Source organism: Paroedura picta, chromosome 3 (genome assembly GCF_049243985.1).
Source record: "Paroedura picta isolate Pp20150507F chromosome 3, Ppicta_v3.0, whole genome shotgun sequence".
Taxonomy (NCBI): domain Eukaryota; kingdom Metazoa; phylum Chordata; class Lepidosauria; order Squamata; family Gekkonidae; genus Paroedura; species Paroedura picta.
The window spans coordinates 11,973,657-11,986,645 of NC_135371.1; the positions used below are offsets into that span (position 1 = coordinate 11,973,657).

Consider the following 12,989-nt stretch of genomic DNA (forward strand, 5'->3'; position numbering starts at 1 on the left):
GCACACCCCACGCAACAACACAGTAAGCCCACCCACCACCCACCTTGGCACTGTCTCATACAAGCAGGGGGATGTTTCTCCCAATGAAGACCACAATTTATTTCTCTCAGTGGTGTGGCGACATGGTTTCTAAAGCTAACAGAAGCTACGTGCTCTACTGTTACAGCCATGGTTAACCGCTGATATGCTTGCCTCCAGCTTCTGCTGAGAAAAAAGAAATGCCCTGGTGTTGTTTCTGATGGGTGCTATACTCAGTCTGCTGTTTGTATCACTGCTGCAAAATCCGTTCTGATATAATACAGGCTGGACCCTTGCACAGGAGCTGCTCTTTGGGCTGCAGAGTCCTGGACAGCTTGTCCTCCACCTTGAATTTTGGATTGCTTAGAGCAGGGGAGCTCATGGGAATTGTAGTCCATGGACATCTGGAGGACCACAGGTTGACTACCCCTGGCTTAGAGGGAAGAAATATCTATCTTGCTCCTGTCCCTTTAGCAACAATTGTGAGGGCTTTTCACAACATGAAGATAAACATTGCCACTTGATAAAAATCATGCTGCAGTGGATTGCCAACCTCCTGGTAGTGGCTGGAGGTCTTCTGGTCAATGCATTTTAGAAGCAGATTTTCCTGTTTTGAACAGGAAAATCCTGTGCAAAGGGACATGGGAAACATATTATACAATATATGTGTGGAATGATCCCCAGTCTCACAAGGAACTTTTCTTAGGCTGGCACTGTTAATTCCTGAGGGCAAGTGTGAATAGGCGGAGACAAAAGTTAAGAGCACACTAGCTGTCTCTGAAGCTATTTTGTTCCAATTAAATTTTCTTTACTAGACAGTGAAACAGGAAATACCACAGGCATTTCCTTTGAAGAGAGAGTGGCAGGTCTTAAATTATCACCTCATACTTCCTTCAGCTTCTCAAAAAGCCACCCCACAGCAAGATTTGTTTAAGGGGAATCAGCGGCTTGACAAAAGGTTCCGCGTGCTTCAGTTGCAAGACAACACCGCTGAACACCAGGGGAGAACACAAGAACAATGATCCAAAGCGACTGCAGGATACCAACTTGAAGGTACACAGACCTCTGTGCATTCTGATAGGCAGAGGCTGACAGGTTATTTTAAAGTACAGAGAGAGACTCGCTTGTTCAGGTGCTGATGATCAGATTCTTGTGAGAAGAGGAAATGAGGAAACCTCTGACAGAGACCTCCTGAGTTCTGTGACGCTGGCCGAACATGTGGCTTCAAAGTTCTCCTCTGCTGTTCTCATCCAGCCTTCCCCCCGAGTCATTGACTTCCTCCGAATAGCATGGCTGAAGTCATCGCCTACGCGGATCTAAATGTTCGGGAAATATATTCTTTTGCAGCGGCTCCACATCCTTGTCCTGGCAGCAGTAAGTGCCCCATTGGTTTCTTTTTGTGCGAGATGTTGTCTCATTGTGGTGCAGGGGAATAACGTTCACAAAGGATTGCTAGAATCCGGAACGCGATTTGAATCACAGGCCACTGCCGGAGGCCTCTCCTGTCCTGAAAACCAGGAAAATTCAATTCATTGGCTAGTACAAAATGTCTTTTTTGTTTATAATTATTCCAATTTATTCCATAGATATTTCCTTCATATCTATGATGTACAAGAACAGAAAATCTTTTTCCCCCTCACCCTTGGAAACAATGGAGGTTGGGTGGGGCACCCTCGTTGGGTGGTGGTAGAAGTGGACCCTCACCCCAGTCCAAGCGTTTTGAAACTACGCTGCAAATTTAATGCCTCTACCTCAAAACCCTGCTCCTCCAGATAACAGAGTAGACGGAAAGCAAAAATTTCCCATTGACTTTAATGGGACCATTGACTTTAATGGTGCCAAATTGCATTGGATTTTTCCAAATCAATTTCTCCGAATCCAAGTCAGAGAAGGGTGCTTCAGGCTTCAATTTGTCATGTGTTTGCCTACACACTTTTCTGAAGGACATCTCCTTTAGATGACAGTTCTTTCTTAGAAACTAAAAGTTCTTTTTTAACCTCAGCTTCTTCCTACTTTACTTCAGTTATTTCCTTTTGTAAGTCAGCTTTGGTGTCTCGGAGTTCCTTTGTGAGCATTCCGATGCCCTCTAAGACCTGTGTAATTTGCAACTGTATAGTCTCTTCTGCGTCGTCTTCTCCTTCTAGCTTGGTAAGATTTTTCCCCCTTTTACAGCAGCCATATCTCCGTTCCTTCTCCAGTGTGCTACCAGTTCTGGCGCACTTTTTCTTCTTCTAGGCGACTTTTGAAAATATCTTGTTTTTATATAAGACAGATAGACAACCTGACTAAATTATACATATAGAAAAATAGTGGCCCCAATAGTTTCCAACTCTCTGCCCAGCAAATTAAAATGCAAATAATCAGTTCAATAATTAGAACAGTGTAGGGTTAGATCAGTGGTTCTCAACCTTCCTAATGCCGCGACCCTTTAATACAGTTCCTCATGTTGTGGTGACCCCCAACCATAAAATTATGCAAGGGTTCTTTCACAGAAATTAAACCCAAACTGACCAAGGGTGTGAAGATCCGTTGTTCGTGATTGTATATTAATTGTTTTTTTTCCGTCGTTTCTCAGTTCAGCTCTGTCTCTTGTTCCAACATGCTCATCTCAGTCTTTTTCACTGCTCCAGACAGATGAACACTATATCTCATAGAATCTTAGAATCATAGAATTGGAAGGGGCCATATAGGCCATCTAGTCCAACCCCCTGCTCAACGCAGGATCAGCCCGAAGCATCCTAAAGCATCCAAGAAAAGTGTGTATCCAACCTTTGCTTGAAGACTGCCAGTGAGGGGGAGCTCACCACCTCCTTAGGCAGCCTATTCCACTGCTGAACTACTCTGACTGTGAAAAAGTTTTTCCTGATATCTAGCCTATATCGTTGTACTTGTAGTTTAAACCCATTACTGCGTGTCCTCTCCTCTGCAGCCAACGGAAACAGCATCCTGCCCTCCTCCAAGTGACAACCTTTCAAATACTTAAAGAGGGCTAGCATGTCCCCTCTCAACCTCCTTTTCTCCAGGCTGAAGAAAAGGAGGTTGAGAGAGGACATGATAGCCCTCTCAATCTACCTTGCAAGGCTGTTGTGGAGATGGCACCCCCCCCCCAGCCAAGCTGCTAGCCCTGCCACGACCCCTGGGAAAGGATCATTCAACCCCCAAAAGGGTCCCGACCTCCAGGTTGAGAACCACTGGGTTAGATGAATATGAAATCCATTGTCCTGGTCCCAACCTAGTGGAACAAACTCCCAGAAGAATTAAGGGCCCTGATGGAGCTTGTGCAGGGCCTACAGGGCCTACAAGATGGAGCTCTTCTGCTGGACATTTGGTTGAGGCTAGGTGGCGATACATTTGAGGGCCCCTCATCAGTTCGGGCTCCAAAATATTACATCCTTTCCCCTGAGGTGTTAGACGGGAGTGTTGTCAACCAGAGGTGAGTGGGGAGGGTTAGTTGGTCATCGGACTCAGAATAGTTTTTAGTTGGCGGTGGTTGTATTTTATTGCGGAGTTTTTAATGTTGTAACCTGCTGCAACCCAGCTTGCAGAGAGCAGCAGGTAATAAATCCAATATAATAATAATAATAATAATGATAATGATAATAAAATTCCATTCTGATACAAAAAATTAGCTAGTTCACAAGTGCTGCAATGATTAGCCTCCATATAAAAACTATTTTAAAAAATCAGCATCGGAACTTTAATAATGAATCGAGTTGCTTCCTACATCGATTGCTCCATGACTTTTGCCCGTGGTTCATTCTCACAGGTACTCCTCAGCGTGCCCAGGGGTATCGAGTTGCTCTTGGGGTGGCCTCGGTGGTGATTCTCCTCCTCATGGGAGCTGTCATAACACTGGCAATCTGGGGTGAGTAAATCGGCCCTTGAAGCTGGTCTCCCATCCTGAAGTAGATGAATGGGCATATGAAGCTTGTAGAGATCTTCTAAATAACAATAATAAGAAGAGTTGGTTCTTATATGCCGCTTTTCCCTACCCGAAGGAGGCTCAAAGTGGCTTACATTCGCCTTCCCTTTATTTTACCCACAACAGACACCCTGTGAAGGGAGGTGAGGCTGAGAGAGCCCTGATATTACTGAAGAAGAAGAGTTGGTTATTTTATGCTGCTTTCCTCTACCCGAAGGAGTCTCAAAGCAGCTTACAGTCGCCTTCCCTTTCCTCTCCCCACAACAGACACCCTGTGGGGTGGGTGAGGCTGAGAGAGCCCTTATATCACTGCTCGGTCAGAACAGTTTTATCAGTGCCGTGGTGAGCCCAAGGTCACCCAGCTGGTTGCATGTGGGGGAGCGCAGAATCGAACCCGGCTCGCCAGATTAGAAGTCCGCACTCCTAACCACTACACCAAACTGGCTCTCATTTCATATAATAAAATACGTTAGTGGACACAATTAGGGATGCCAGTCTCCAGGCGGGACCTGGGAATCTCCTCGAATTATCGCTCATCTCAAGACTACAGAGATCAATACCCCTGTAGAAAATGGATGCTTCGGAGAATAGGCCTATGGCATTATACCCCGCTGAAGCCCTCGTCCTCCAAAGAGTCCTCCTCAAAATCTTCATGCATTCCCAACCTGGAGCTGGCGACCCTAGGCACAGTCCAAGGAAAGTGACTCACAACTCAAGTCTTACACTGTTGCTTTGACAATATACAAGTTGTCTTATACCAAGCCAGAACAAGTTTAGGAATGCGGTTCCCATGACCAGACTGGGGAAAACCCTGGCCTGATTCAATGAATTTTAAAAAGTGCAATCTGCCTTGAGTCTCGGTGAAAAATGCTGGCTGTATCAGCCCTTCAGTGATCCATGCAACAGTTCTCTCCAGATTAGACTACTGTAACTTGCTGTATGCGGGCCTACCCTTGTCTTTGGCCCAGAAATTACAGCTGGTGCATAATACAGTTGCCAGTGGCCTCACTGCATTGGTTGCCAGTTGTGGCCCGGAGTTTTTGGTACTAACCTTTAAGGCCATCTGCAGCTTGGGTCCTCCCTATCTGAGGGACCGCTTGTGTGCTAATGCCCCCCACAACGTTCTTTGATCTGTGGGTGCTAATATCCTTGTGGTCCCTGGTCCCAGAGAAGCATGCCTGTTCAAGTCCTGGCCCCAACCTGGTGGAATGAGCTCCACCAGAAGAGCTGGGGACCCTCACGGAGCTGTCTCTGTTCCGCAGGGCCTGCAAAATAGAGCTCTTCCGCCAGGTCTTTAGTTGAGGATGGTTTTTCAGGAACAACTGGGGCCCCTCCGCCAGCCAATACTACCCCATTTGGCGAATCTATACCCTGTGATGTTTGACTGTAGATGGGGGGAGGAATGGGGATTATGCCGCCTTTTGTGGGTTTTATGGTATTAAACGATTGTGATTGGTTTTATTGAGGTTTTAATTTGTTTTGTGTAACCCGCCATGAGTCCACGGAGAGCGGCAGGATATAAATAGTAGTAGTAGTAGTAGTAGTAGTAGTAGTAGTAGTAGTAGTAGTAGTAGTAGTAGTAGTAAGGTACCAGTGTTAATCTTTAAATTGTTATGTTGTCTGGGCCTCGCATATCTGAGGGACCATGTCTTCCAATATGTTCCCCAAAGAACATTATGTTAAACAGATGCTAACTTGTTGGTCATCACTGGCCCCAGAAAGATCTGGTTAGCTTTGACTAGAGCCAGTCTTTTCAGCCCTTGTTCCCACCTGGTGGAATAAATTACTAGTAGAGAACTGGGCCCTGACAAAGCTGTCAAAGTTCCACAGGGCCTGTAAAACAGCACTCTTCAAGGTTGGCCTAGATATACTATGGGTCTCCTTCCTCTCCTTGCCATGTTTTCCCCTACCTATATTAGACTTCCCTTGCATAGGGGGCATTTTACTATCACAATCACAGAATTTGCCAACTAAACTGTGGTGGTACTGTATTTTATGATGTTTTTATATTTTTATAGTTTTAAATGTATATAATTGCTGTAATCTGCTGCGAATCTACCAGTCGGGGAGGGGCAGTCTCAAAATTGAACCATCAATAAAAATACCTTAAATAAATTCCAGTTACTTTAATTTCTATTATCTCACTAAAACCCTAGATTTGATACACAGGACTGCGTGGAATTAGCTCCCTTGATTGCAATTCAATAGCTCCTTATTGTTACTACTGACATGTGGTTTAAGTTTTACAGGGCAAAGAACCCAAGTGTCTTCCTGACCCCGAGCTCTGGCTACAATTGAAGCACTTTGCATGCAGCTCTCCAGGAAATAGCACCAAAGGTAACCTCAGCCATTTGCATGTGACTCAAGTGCTGGTTTGCACAAGTCCCAGAGATATCTAGCTGTCAGACGGGGAAGGCTTCATGCACCCTCTCCTGGACAACAACGTTGTGAGTCCAATGGCACCTTTAAGGCCAGCAATCTGCAAGGATGTCATGGTCGGAACATTTTGCCCTGAAGGCCCAAGTCAATGTCTTGCTCCCTTTCTGTATAGGCAGAGAGCAGATTTAAGAGATTTATGATCCAACAGGATTCCAGAATGATCTACAGCAGGGGTCCCCAGCCTTTAGTCACACGGGGGCCACATTAGCATGCCCAGTGCCTAAAGAGGACCGCATCATAAATCAAAATGTAGCAAAATTATTAACCTACTTATTTAGATCAAAAGTAAAAAATGTTAACGTTAACGTTCAATGCAATCCCTTTTGGAACAATATTTTACTGTGGAAGCCTTTTATTTAGCTACATGTGCTTGCCGAGTCAGTGTGATTTTTGTGGCTGTTTTCTTTTGGCCAAGGCATTGATGTCCAAGTCAAGGTTTGGGATGGATACTCTTAAAATGTCATGTAAATGTTCATCTGCAAGTCCTGACCTACACTTTGATTTCACAATTTTCATATTGGAAAAGGTTTGTTCACAGATGTATGTGGTGCCGAAGGCTGTGAACATGCCTGCAGCAAATTACTTTAGGTTGACAAATATATCAGGTAGACCAGAACAGAAATCTAACAGACTATTTTTTTTGTGAATGTCTCTGAGATGATCGCTGGCTTGCAATTCAATTAGTTCCATCTGAAAAAAGGGACATGCATCTTCTGGTGCTACTTCAGATTGATTCTGAAAAATTCTTATTTCCTTTCGATGCTTATGGCAATCAGTGAATCTGTTCTGAAATTCCACCGGCAAGAGGTTCAGTGCTTTGATGTGTCTTTCAACACTGAATTGTGAATTCCCATCCTCCTCAAATTTTAGTCCATTGCAGCATGAGAAGTTTGAAAAGTTACCTTCACTAACTTGCTTCACAAAACTATTTAGTTTTGCTTCAAAAGCTTTCAATTCAGTGTACATGTCACACACAAACTTTCCTTTCCCCTATATCAGTGGTCCCCAACCTTTTTATCAATGGGAACCGGTCAACGCTTGACAATTTTACTAAGGCCCCGGGGGGGGGGCGCCTGCCGGTGTCCCTGACTTCCCGCCGCCTGCTGTGGGGCGCTGCCATCAGCAGCTGCGCAGTGCCACGCCGAGGGGGAGCCCCAGCCATGGCAGCTTGTTTCTTGTTATAAGAAAGGGACAGGATGAACAGCAGTAGACATGATCCGGATACCTTTACCTTTACCTTTTAGGGCACCCTGAAATGGTAGTGGCTTGTAGCGACAAAGTTAACCACATGCAACTTTGAAATATTGGCTAAAAATTAATGTCTGAGTTGACACCTTCCTCTGGACAAGGAACCCCTCTATGTTGTAGCAAAGTGTTTTATTGAAATATTGGGACCATTGTTATCGTTCCAGAAAGTGACACTGCGAAAAACGTCTGGTTAAAAAAAATGGAAGCAATACTCCAAGTTTAGTGAAAAGGGCAACTATACCCTTTCTGAACATACCGAAGGAAATTAAAAGAGTAATTTGAAAATCCCCCTCTTCCCCAAGGCAGCAAAATCAGGGAGAGAGGGAGAGGAAGCTTACCCCATGGCACAGCCAGATCCTCCTCACACTGAGGGGTAGATTTCAGGCAGCCCTTCAGCCTTCTTTAATATTGCGTGAAATATTAATTTGCAGCACACGGCCTGTTTGAAACTGACATTGGACAAATGCTAAATGCTAAAGTACACCGTCTGCTCCCAAGCAGGAATAGAAGCATGGATGAAACCCTGATGTCAATCCTCGGGTGAAATCTGGACACTTGAGACTCATCCCTGAAGGAGACATCATTGCCTAAGGAAGTAACCATTCCTGAGTGGAAGGGGCCATGTCCTCCTATATTACGCTGAAAGATTGTCGCCCCACAGTCAACCTCTTTTATTCTGGAATTCAGTTCCATGGGAAATTATAGCTCTAATATGAATTTTTCTAACTTTCGATATCAAAGAATGTCTTGGAAACCCTCTGATGTGCTTTTCACAAATGTTTCACAATGTTTGCAGGGGTACATTGCATTGCTTGCGAGAAATCACATTTTTTTTGGGGGGGGAGAAAGTTAAATCATCTAAATTTTAAACCATTTTGTTTTTTGTCTCTTTCCCTTTCTACTTCTAGAGGATGTCAAGCAGTGCAAAATATGCCCAGAAAATTGGAAGTTGCACAGGGAGACCTGCTACTGGATCTCTGAGCATACAAAAACCTGGGCCAAGAGCCAAGAGGACTGCAGAGCAAAGAACTCCACGCTGGTTGTGATTCAGAACACAGAGGAGAAGGTAAAAGAAATACCTATGGAAGGCGTTCAGCCTGGGAGAGAAGTTGGGCTGAGAACCATAAAATTGTGCATCCCCCTGATCCAACAAGGGGAATTTGTTTGAGGAAGCAGAAATATGTCTACATCTTGATGTGACTTCATTTTAGAATCAGGGTGCTAACATTCTCTGCTGAATAACTGAATGTCTTGTGTTTTGCCCCCTTCATTTTGCCTGATTGTTATCTTAACACCGCCCGTGGCGCCACGGGTGCCACGGACTAAATAAAACGGTAAGGCGTTCTGAGGCGGGATGTGTCCGGGATGAGGAAGGGTCCGGATTGGACCCTTCCTCCGTACAGACAATCGGAGGGACCAATCGGCAGGCGCGAAGTGCCTGCCGATTGGTCCCTCCGATTCCCAGCCCCGAGCAATTGTGAGCCGCACGCAGCGCGGCTCGCAGTTGCTTCTTTGCCGCCGGACTGACGCCCCGAGAGGCCAGCCCGCATGGCCACAACAGAAACCTCCGGGTAAACACCAACATAAAAAGAAAAATAAACAGACGAAAAGCACCATTCCCTGGCGCGCCTCGCATTAAGCAGCCGGCCTGGGGGCTCCCAGCCCACATGGCCGCTAAGGAGACCTCCGGGGAAACACCAACATAAAAAAAAAAAAAAAAGGCCGGTCGCCCCGAGAGGCCAGCCCGCATGGCCCCAACAGAAACCTCCGGGGAAACACCAACATAAAAAAAAAAAACAACAGACGAAAAGCCCCATTCCTTAGCGCGCCTCGCATTAAGCCGCCGGCCTGGGGGCTCCCAGCCCACATGGCCGCTAAGGAAACTTCCGAGGAGAAACAGACATACAAAAAAAAAAAAAAACCCGAAACGCACCATTCCCTGGCGCGCCTCGCATTAAGCCGCCCGCCTGGGGGCTCCCAGCCCGCATGGCCGCAATGGAAACCTCCGGGGAGACACCGACATAAAAAAAAAAAAAAAAAAAACCCGAAAAGCAACATTACCTGGCTCGCCGTCTATAGCAGTGGTCCCCAACCTGCGGGCCGCAGCCCGGCGCCGGGTCACGAAGGCCATGGCGCCGGGCCGCAGCTCCCTCTCCCCGCCCCCCCCGCAGTAAAAAACTTCCCAGGCCGCAAGCTTGCAGCCCGGGAAGCTACTTACTGCGAGAGGGCAGGGAGAGGGAATCAGGGCCGGGCTGCGCCCGCGCGGCCCGATCCGCGGGCACGGCTCGCGGGCGCGGCCCGATCCGCGGGCGTGGCTTCCAGGTGCGGCCCGATACGCGGGCGTGGCTTCCGGGCGCGGCCTGATCCGCGGGCGTGGCTTCCGGGCGCGGCCCGATCCGAGCCGGGTGCGGCTCGATGCGCGGGCGCGGCCGCCACCAACAACGGGCTGCCCTGAGCGGCTCCAGACTCCAGTAACCAGCTCTCTCCTGCCCTCCAGCCTGGTTGCCTCCGCTTCCTGCCTTGCACACGCACTCCGGTAAGCCACGAGCCGGGGGGCGGGCCAGGATTACTCGCTGCCGCCTTCCCAGATGGCCAACACCTGGCCTCGGTGCTCTGGCCCCTCTACCTCCACAGCCTCCCTAGAGCCCGCTGTATTTGGATTACAGCGGGCTTATTTTCTAGTTACCTATAATGATGAAGGGATGCCCAAGATCCGTCTCCCATGCTACAGTGAGGTACAGAAACAACAAATGCTCTTAAAGAGCATGACACTGAGCAGATTAATCTCACATTCAAGAGTGGGCCTTTGAAACTAGCAGGATAGTTAATCTTCTGCAACTTTGCAATATTTGTTAAAAATTAATGTCTAAGGCTGAATTGCCACCTTCATCTGGACAAGGAATCCTCCTAACTAAACTGCTCCCGCGGGAGCGATAGCAATAAAGCAGTAAGGGCTAAGTGGGCGGAGAAAGGGGCGGGCGAGTCTGGGATAAATACTCGAAGGGACCAATCGGGAGCCACAAAGCGGCTCCTGATCGGCGCCTCCAAGTGTCAGTCCAGGGCCAAGGGGCCAATCGAGAGCCACGCAGCGCACGGCTCCCGATTGGCCCCTTGGCCCATCCCGGACTCGGAGGTAAGAGGGCCAGGGCAAGAGGCTTCACCACCAGGAAAGGAGCACACAGCAGGCCTGCTCCTTTCCCCACGCCGAAGCCGGGGCCTCAAGAGGGAGAGGGATCAGGGGGAGAGCCTTCTGAGCAGGGAAAGGAGCAGGCCGCCGCATCAAAGACAGTCCTGCTCCTTTCCCCACTGCAAAGCCTTGGGGTGGGAGGGGGAGGGGGCCGGTGGAGCCTCAGGGGAGGGGGCCAGACGGGGGAGGCTTCAGCACCGGCCTCGGAGCAGGCCTGCTATGTCTGGATGCGCTGGGCCTCCTCCGAGCCTAGCGCTCAAGCTGCGGCCTCGGTGGGGAGGGGGCCAGTGGGGGAGGCTTCAGCGCAGGGCTTGGAGCAGGCCCGGCAAATCCATGATGCGCCAGGCCTGCTCCGAGCTCGGCATTGAAGCTGCAGCATCGGGGGGAGGGGGCCGGCCAGGGGAGGTTTCTGCATCGGGCTCAGAGCAGCCGCTCCAAGCCCCATGCTGAAGCCAGCAGATGGGGGAGGCTTCAGCCCAGGTGTCCAAGCCCTGTGCTGAAACCAGCAGATCGGGGGGGGGGGCGGGGGAGGAAGAGGGCTCCTGGGGGAGGCTTCAGCCCCACTCTGAAGCCAGGGCCTGGGGGGGGGGAGGCGGCCGTGGGGGAGGCAGCCAGGGACCTCCTGCATCCACCCACGGCCTTCTAGCACCTGCTGTATTTTTTATACAGCGGGCTTAAATTCTAATGTTATAGACAAGCATTTGCATGTCCATTTGCACCTGTCAAGTAATTTAGCATGCAACCTGGGTTCTCCAAACATCACAAGACCATTTCAGGCCACAAAAATATCATGGAGGTTATGAAAGCACCTCCTTTCCCCTGCATGGCAGTCCTGATGCAAATCAGGCCCATATTGCCTAGGAACCTAACTCCCAGAAGCTGCAGTCTGTCTGTAAAAGTCGGATCAAGATCAACACACCGGGGGGGGGGGGGAATCTAATGTCTAATTTGGCCCTTAATCCCTAGGTATTCCGCACTGTACTGCAGGAGATACGAGCTTGGGAATATTGATTTGTTGAATCTCGTAGGCTTGCCAGCTTCAAGTTGGGAGACACCTGCAGATTTGGGGGATGGAGTCTGGGGGTTGGGGAGGAGAGAGACTTCAGCAGAGTCTAATGCAATACGGTCCACCCTTATAAGCAGCTGCTTTCCCCAGGGGAACTAACCTCTATCACCCAGATATCCCAGGGAATCACCAGCTGCCCCTGACCTAGAGGTTAGCAACTCTAGCCTCTCAGCATGAGCAGCTTATGGGTGTTCAAAATGCAAACCTCATATTTTCCCCATTATAGGTGTTCATACAGAACTTCACAACAGAAGCTGCCTGGTTGGGGCTCACGGTCAAGCCTTCTGAAAACGGGACCTGGGAGTGGGTGGACGGATCTCCCTTGGAGAAAGAACTGTGAGTACCTCCGGATGGGCACACTCTAAGCTGCTTTTCTTTCCAAACGATACAGGCCAAGGTGTATTATTATTATTATTATTATTATTATTATTATTATTATTATTATTATTATTATTATTATTATTATTATTATTATTTCAATTTATTTCCCGCCACTCCCAAATGGCTCGTGGCAGGTTACAATGTCTTAAAAAACCCATTAAAACTCCCATTAAAAGACTTTAAAATGTCACAACATGGCAGCACAATAATAAGATCCCCTTCCTACCCCCATTCCTAAAAAAGGGGGGGGGTGGAGGAGAAGGAGGTCAGTGATGTCCAAGAAGAAGCCCGGGGGAGAGCAGTCGATGTACCCCAGCAGCCCCAGCCTCAACCATAGACCTGGCGGAAGAGCTCCATCTTGCAGGCCCTGCGGAACGTTAAAGGGTCCCGCAGGGCCCGCAGCTCTCCTGGGAGCTCATTCCACCAGGTGGGGGCCAGGACCGAAAAGGCCCTGGTCCTGGTCGAGGCCAGGCGTGCTTCCCTAGGGCCGGGAACGACCAGAAGATTCTCACTCGCAGAGGGCAGAGCCCTGCGGGGGGCATAGGGCACTAGGCGGTCCCTCAGGTATGTGGGTCCCAGCCCGCGTAAAGCCTTAAAGGTTAGAACCAGAACCTTGAACCGGATCCGGACAGCAATTGGTAACCATTACAGGTCATGAACCTGAAAACTAAGAGCAGGACTTTGTTTTTTAAAAAATAAACTTTGAGTTTGGGCAAGGGGTCCTGGAA

General features: G+C 48.6%; 1 protein-coding gene across 1 annotated transcript; it reads left to right on the forward strand.

The window, feature by feature from the left end:
• The first annotated feature begins 695 nt into the window (after window positions 1-695).
• Window positions 696-12,290, forward strand: LOC143831526 (killer cell lectin-like receptor subfamily B member 1B allele A). Its single transcript, XM_077324575.1, has 5 exons — window positions 696-1,392; window positions 3,785-3,883; window positions 6,182-6,277; window positions 8,536-8,693; window positions 12,107-12,290. The coding sequence occupies exons 1-5, from the start codon at window positions 1,308-1,310 to the stop codon at window positions 12,218-12,220; spliced, it is 552 nt and encodes a 183-aa protein (XP_077180690.1). The 5' UTR covers window positions 696-1,307; the 3' UTR covers window positions 12,221-12,290.
• Window positions 12,291-12,989: the final 699 nt, after the last annotated feature.

What these genes read in the sequence shown, in the direction of transcription:
- LOC143831526 (XM_077324575.1), top strand. Translation starts at nt 1,308, where the DNA reads ATGGCTGAAGTCATCGCCTACGCGGATCTAAATGTTCGGGAAATATAT. An exon ending in CATAACACTGGCAATCTGGG is followed by an intron (nt 3,884 to 6,181) that starts GTGAGTAAATCG and finishes ATGTGGTTTAAG; the next exon opens with TTTTACAGGGCAAAGAACCC. An exon ending in TTCAGAACACAGAGGAGAAG is followed by an intron (nt 8,694 to 12,106) that starts GTAAAAGAAATA and finishes TCCCCATTATAG; the next exon opens with GTGTTCATACAGAACTTCAC.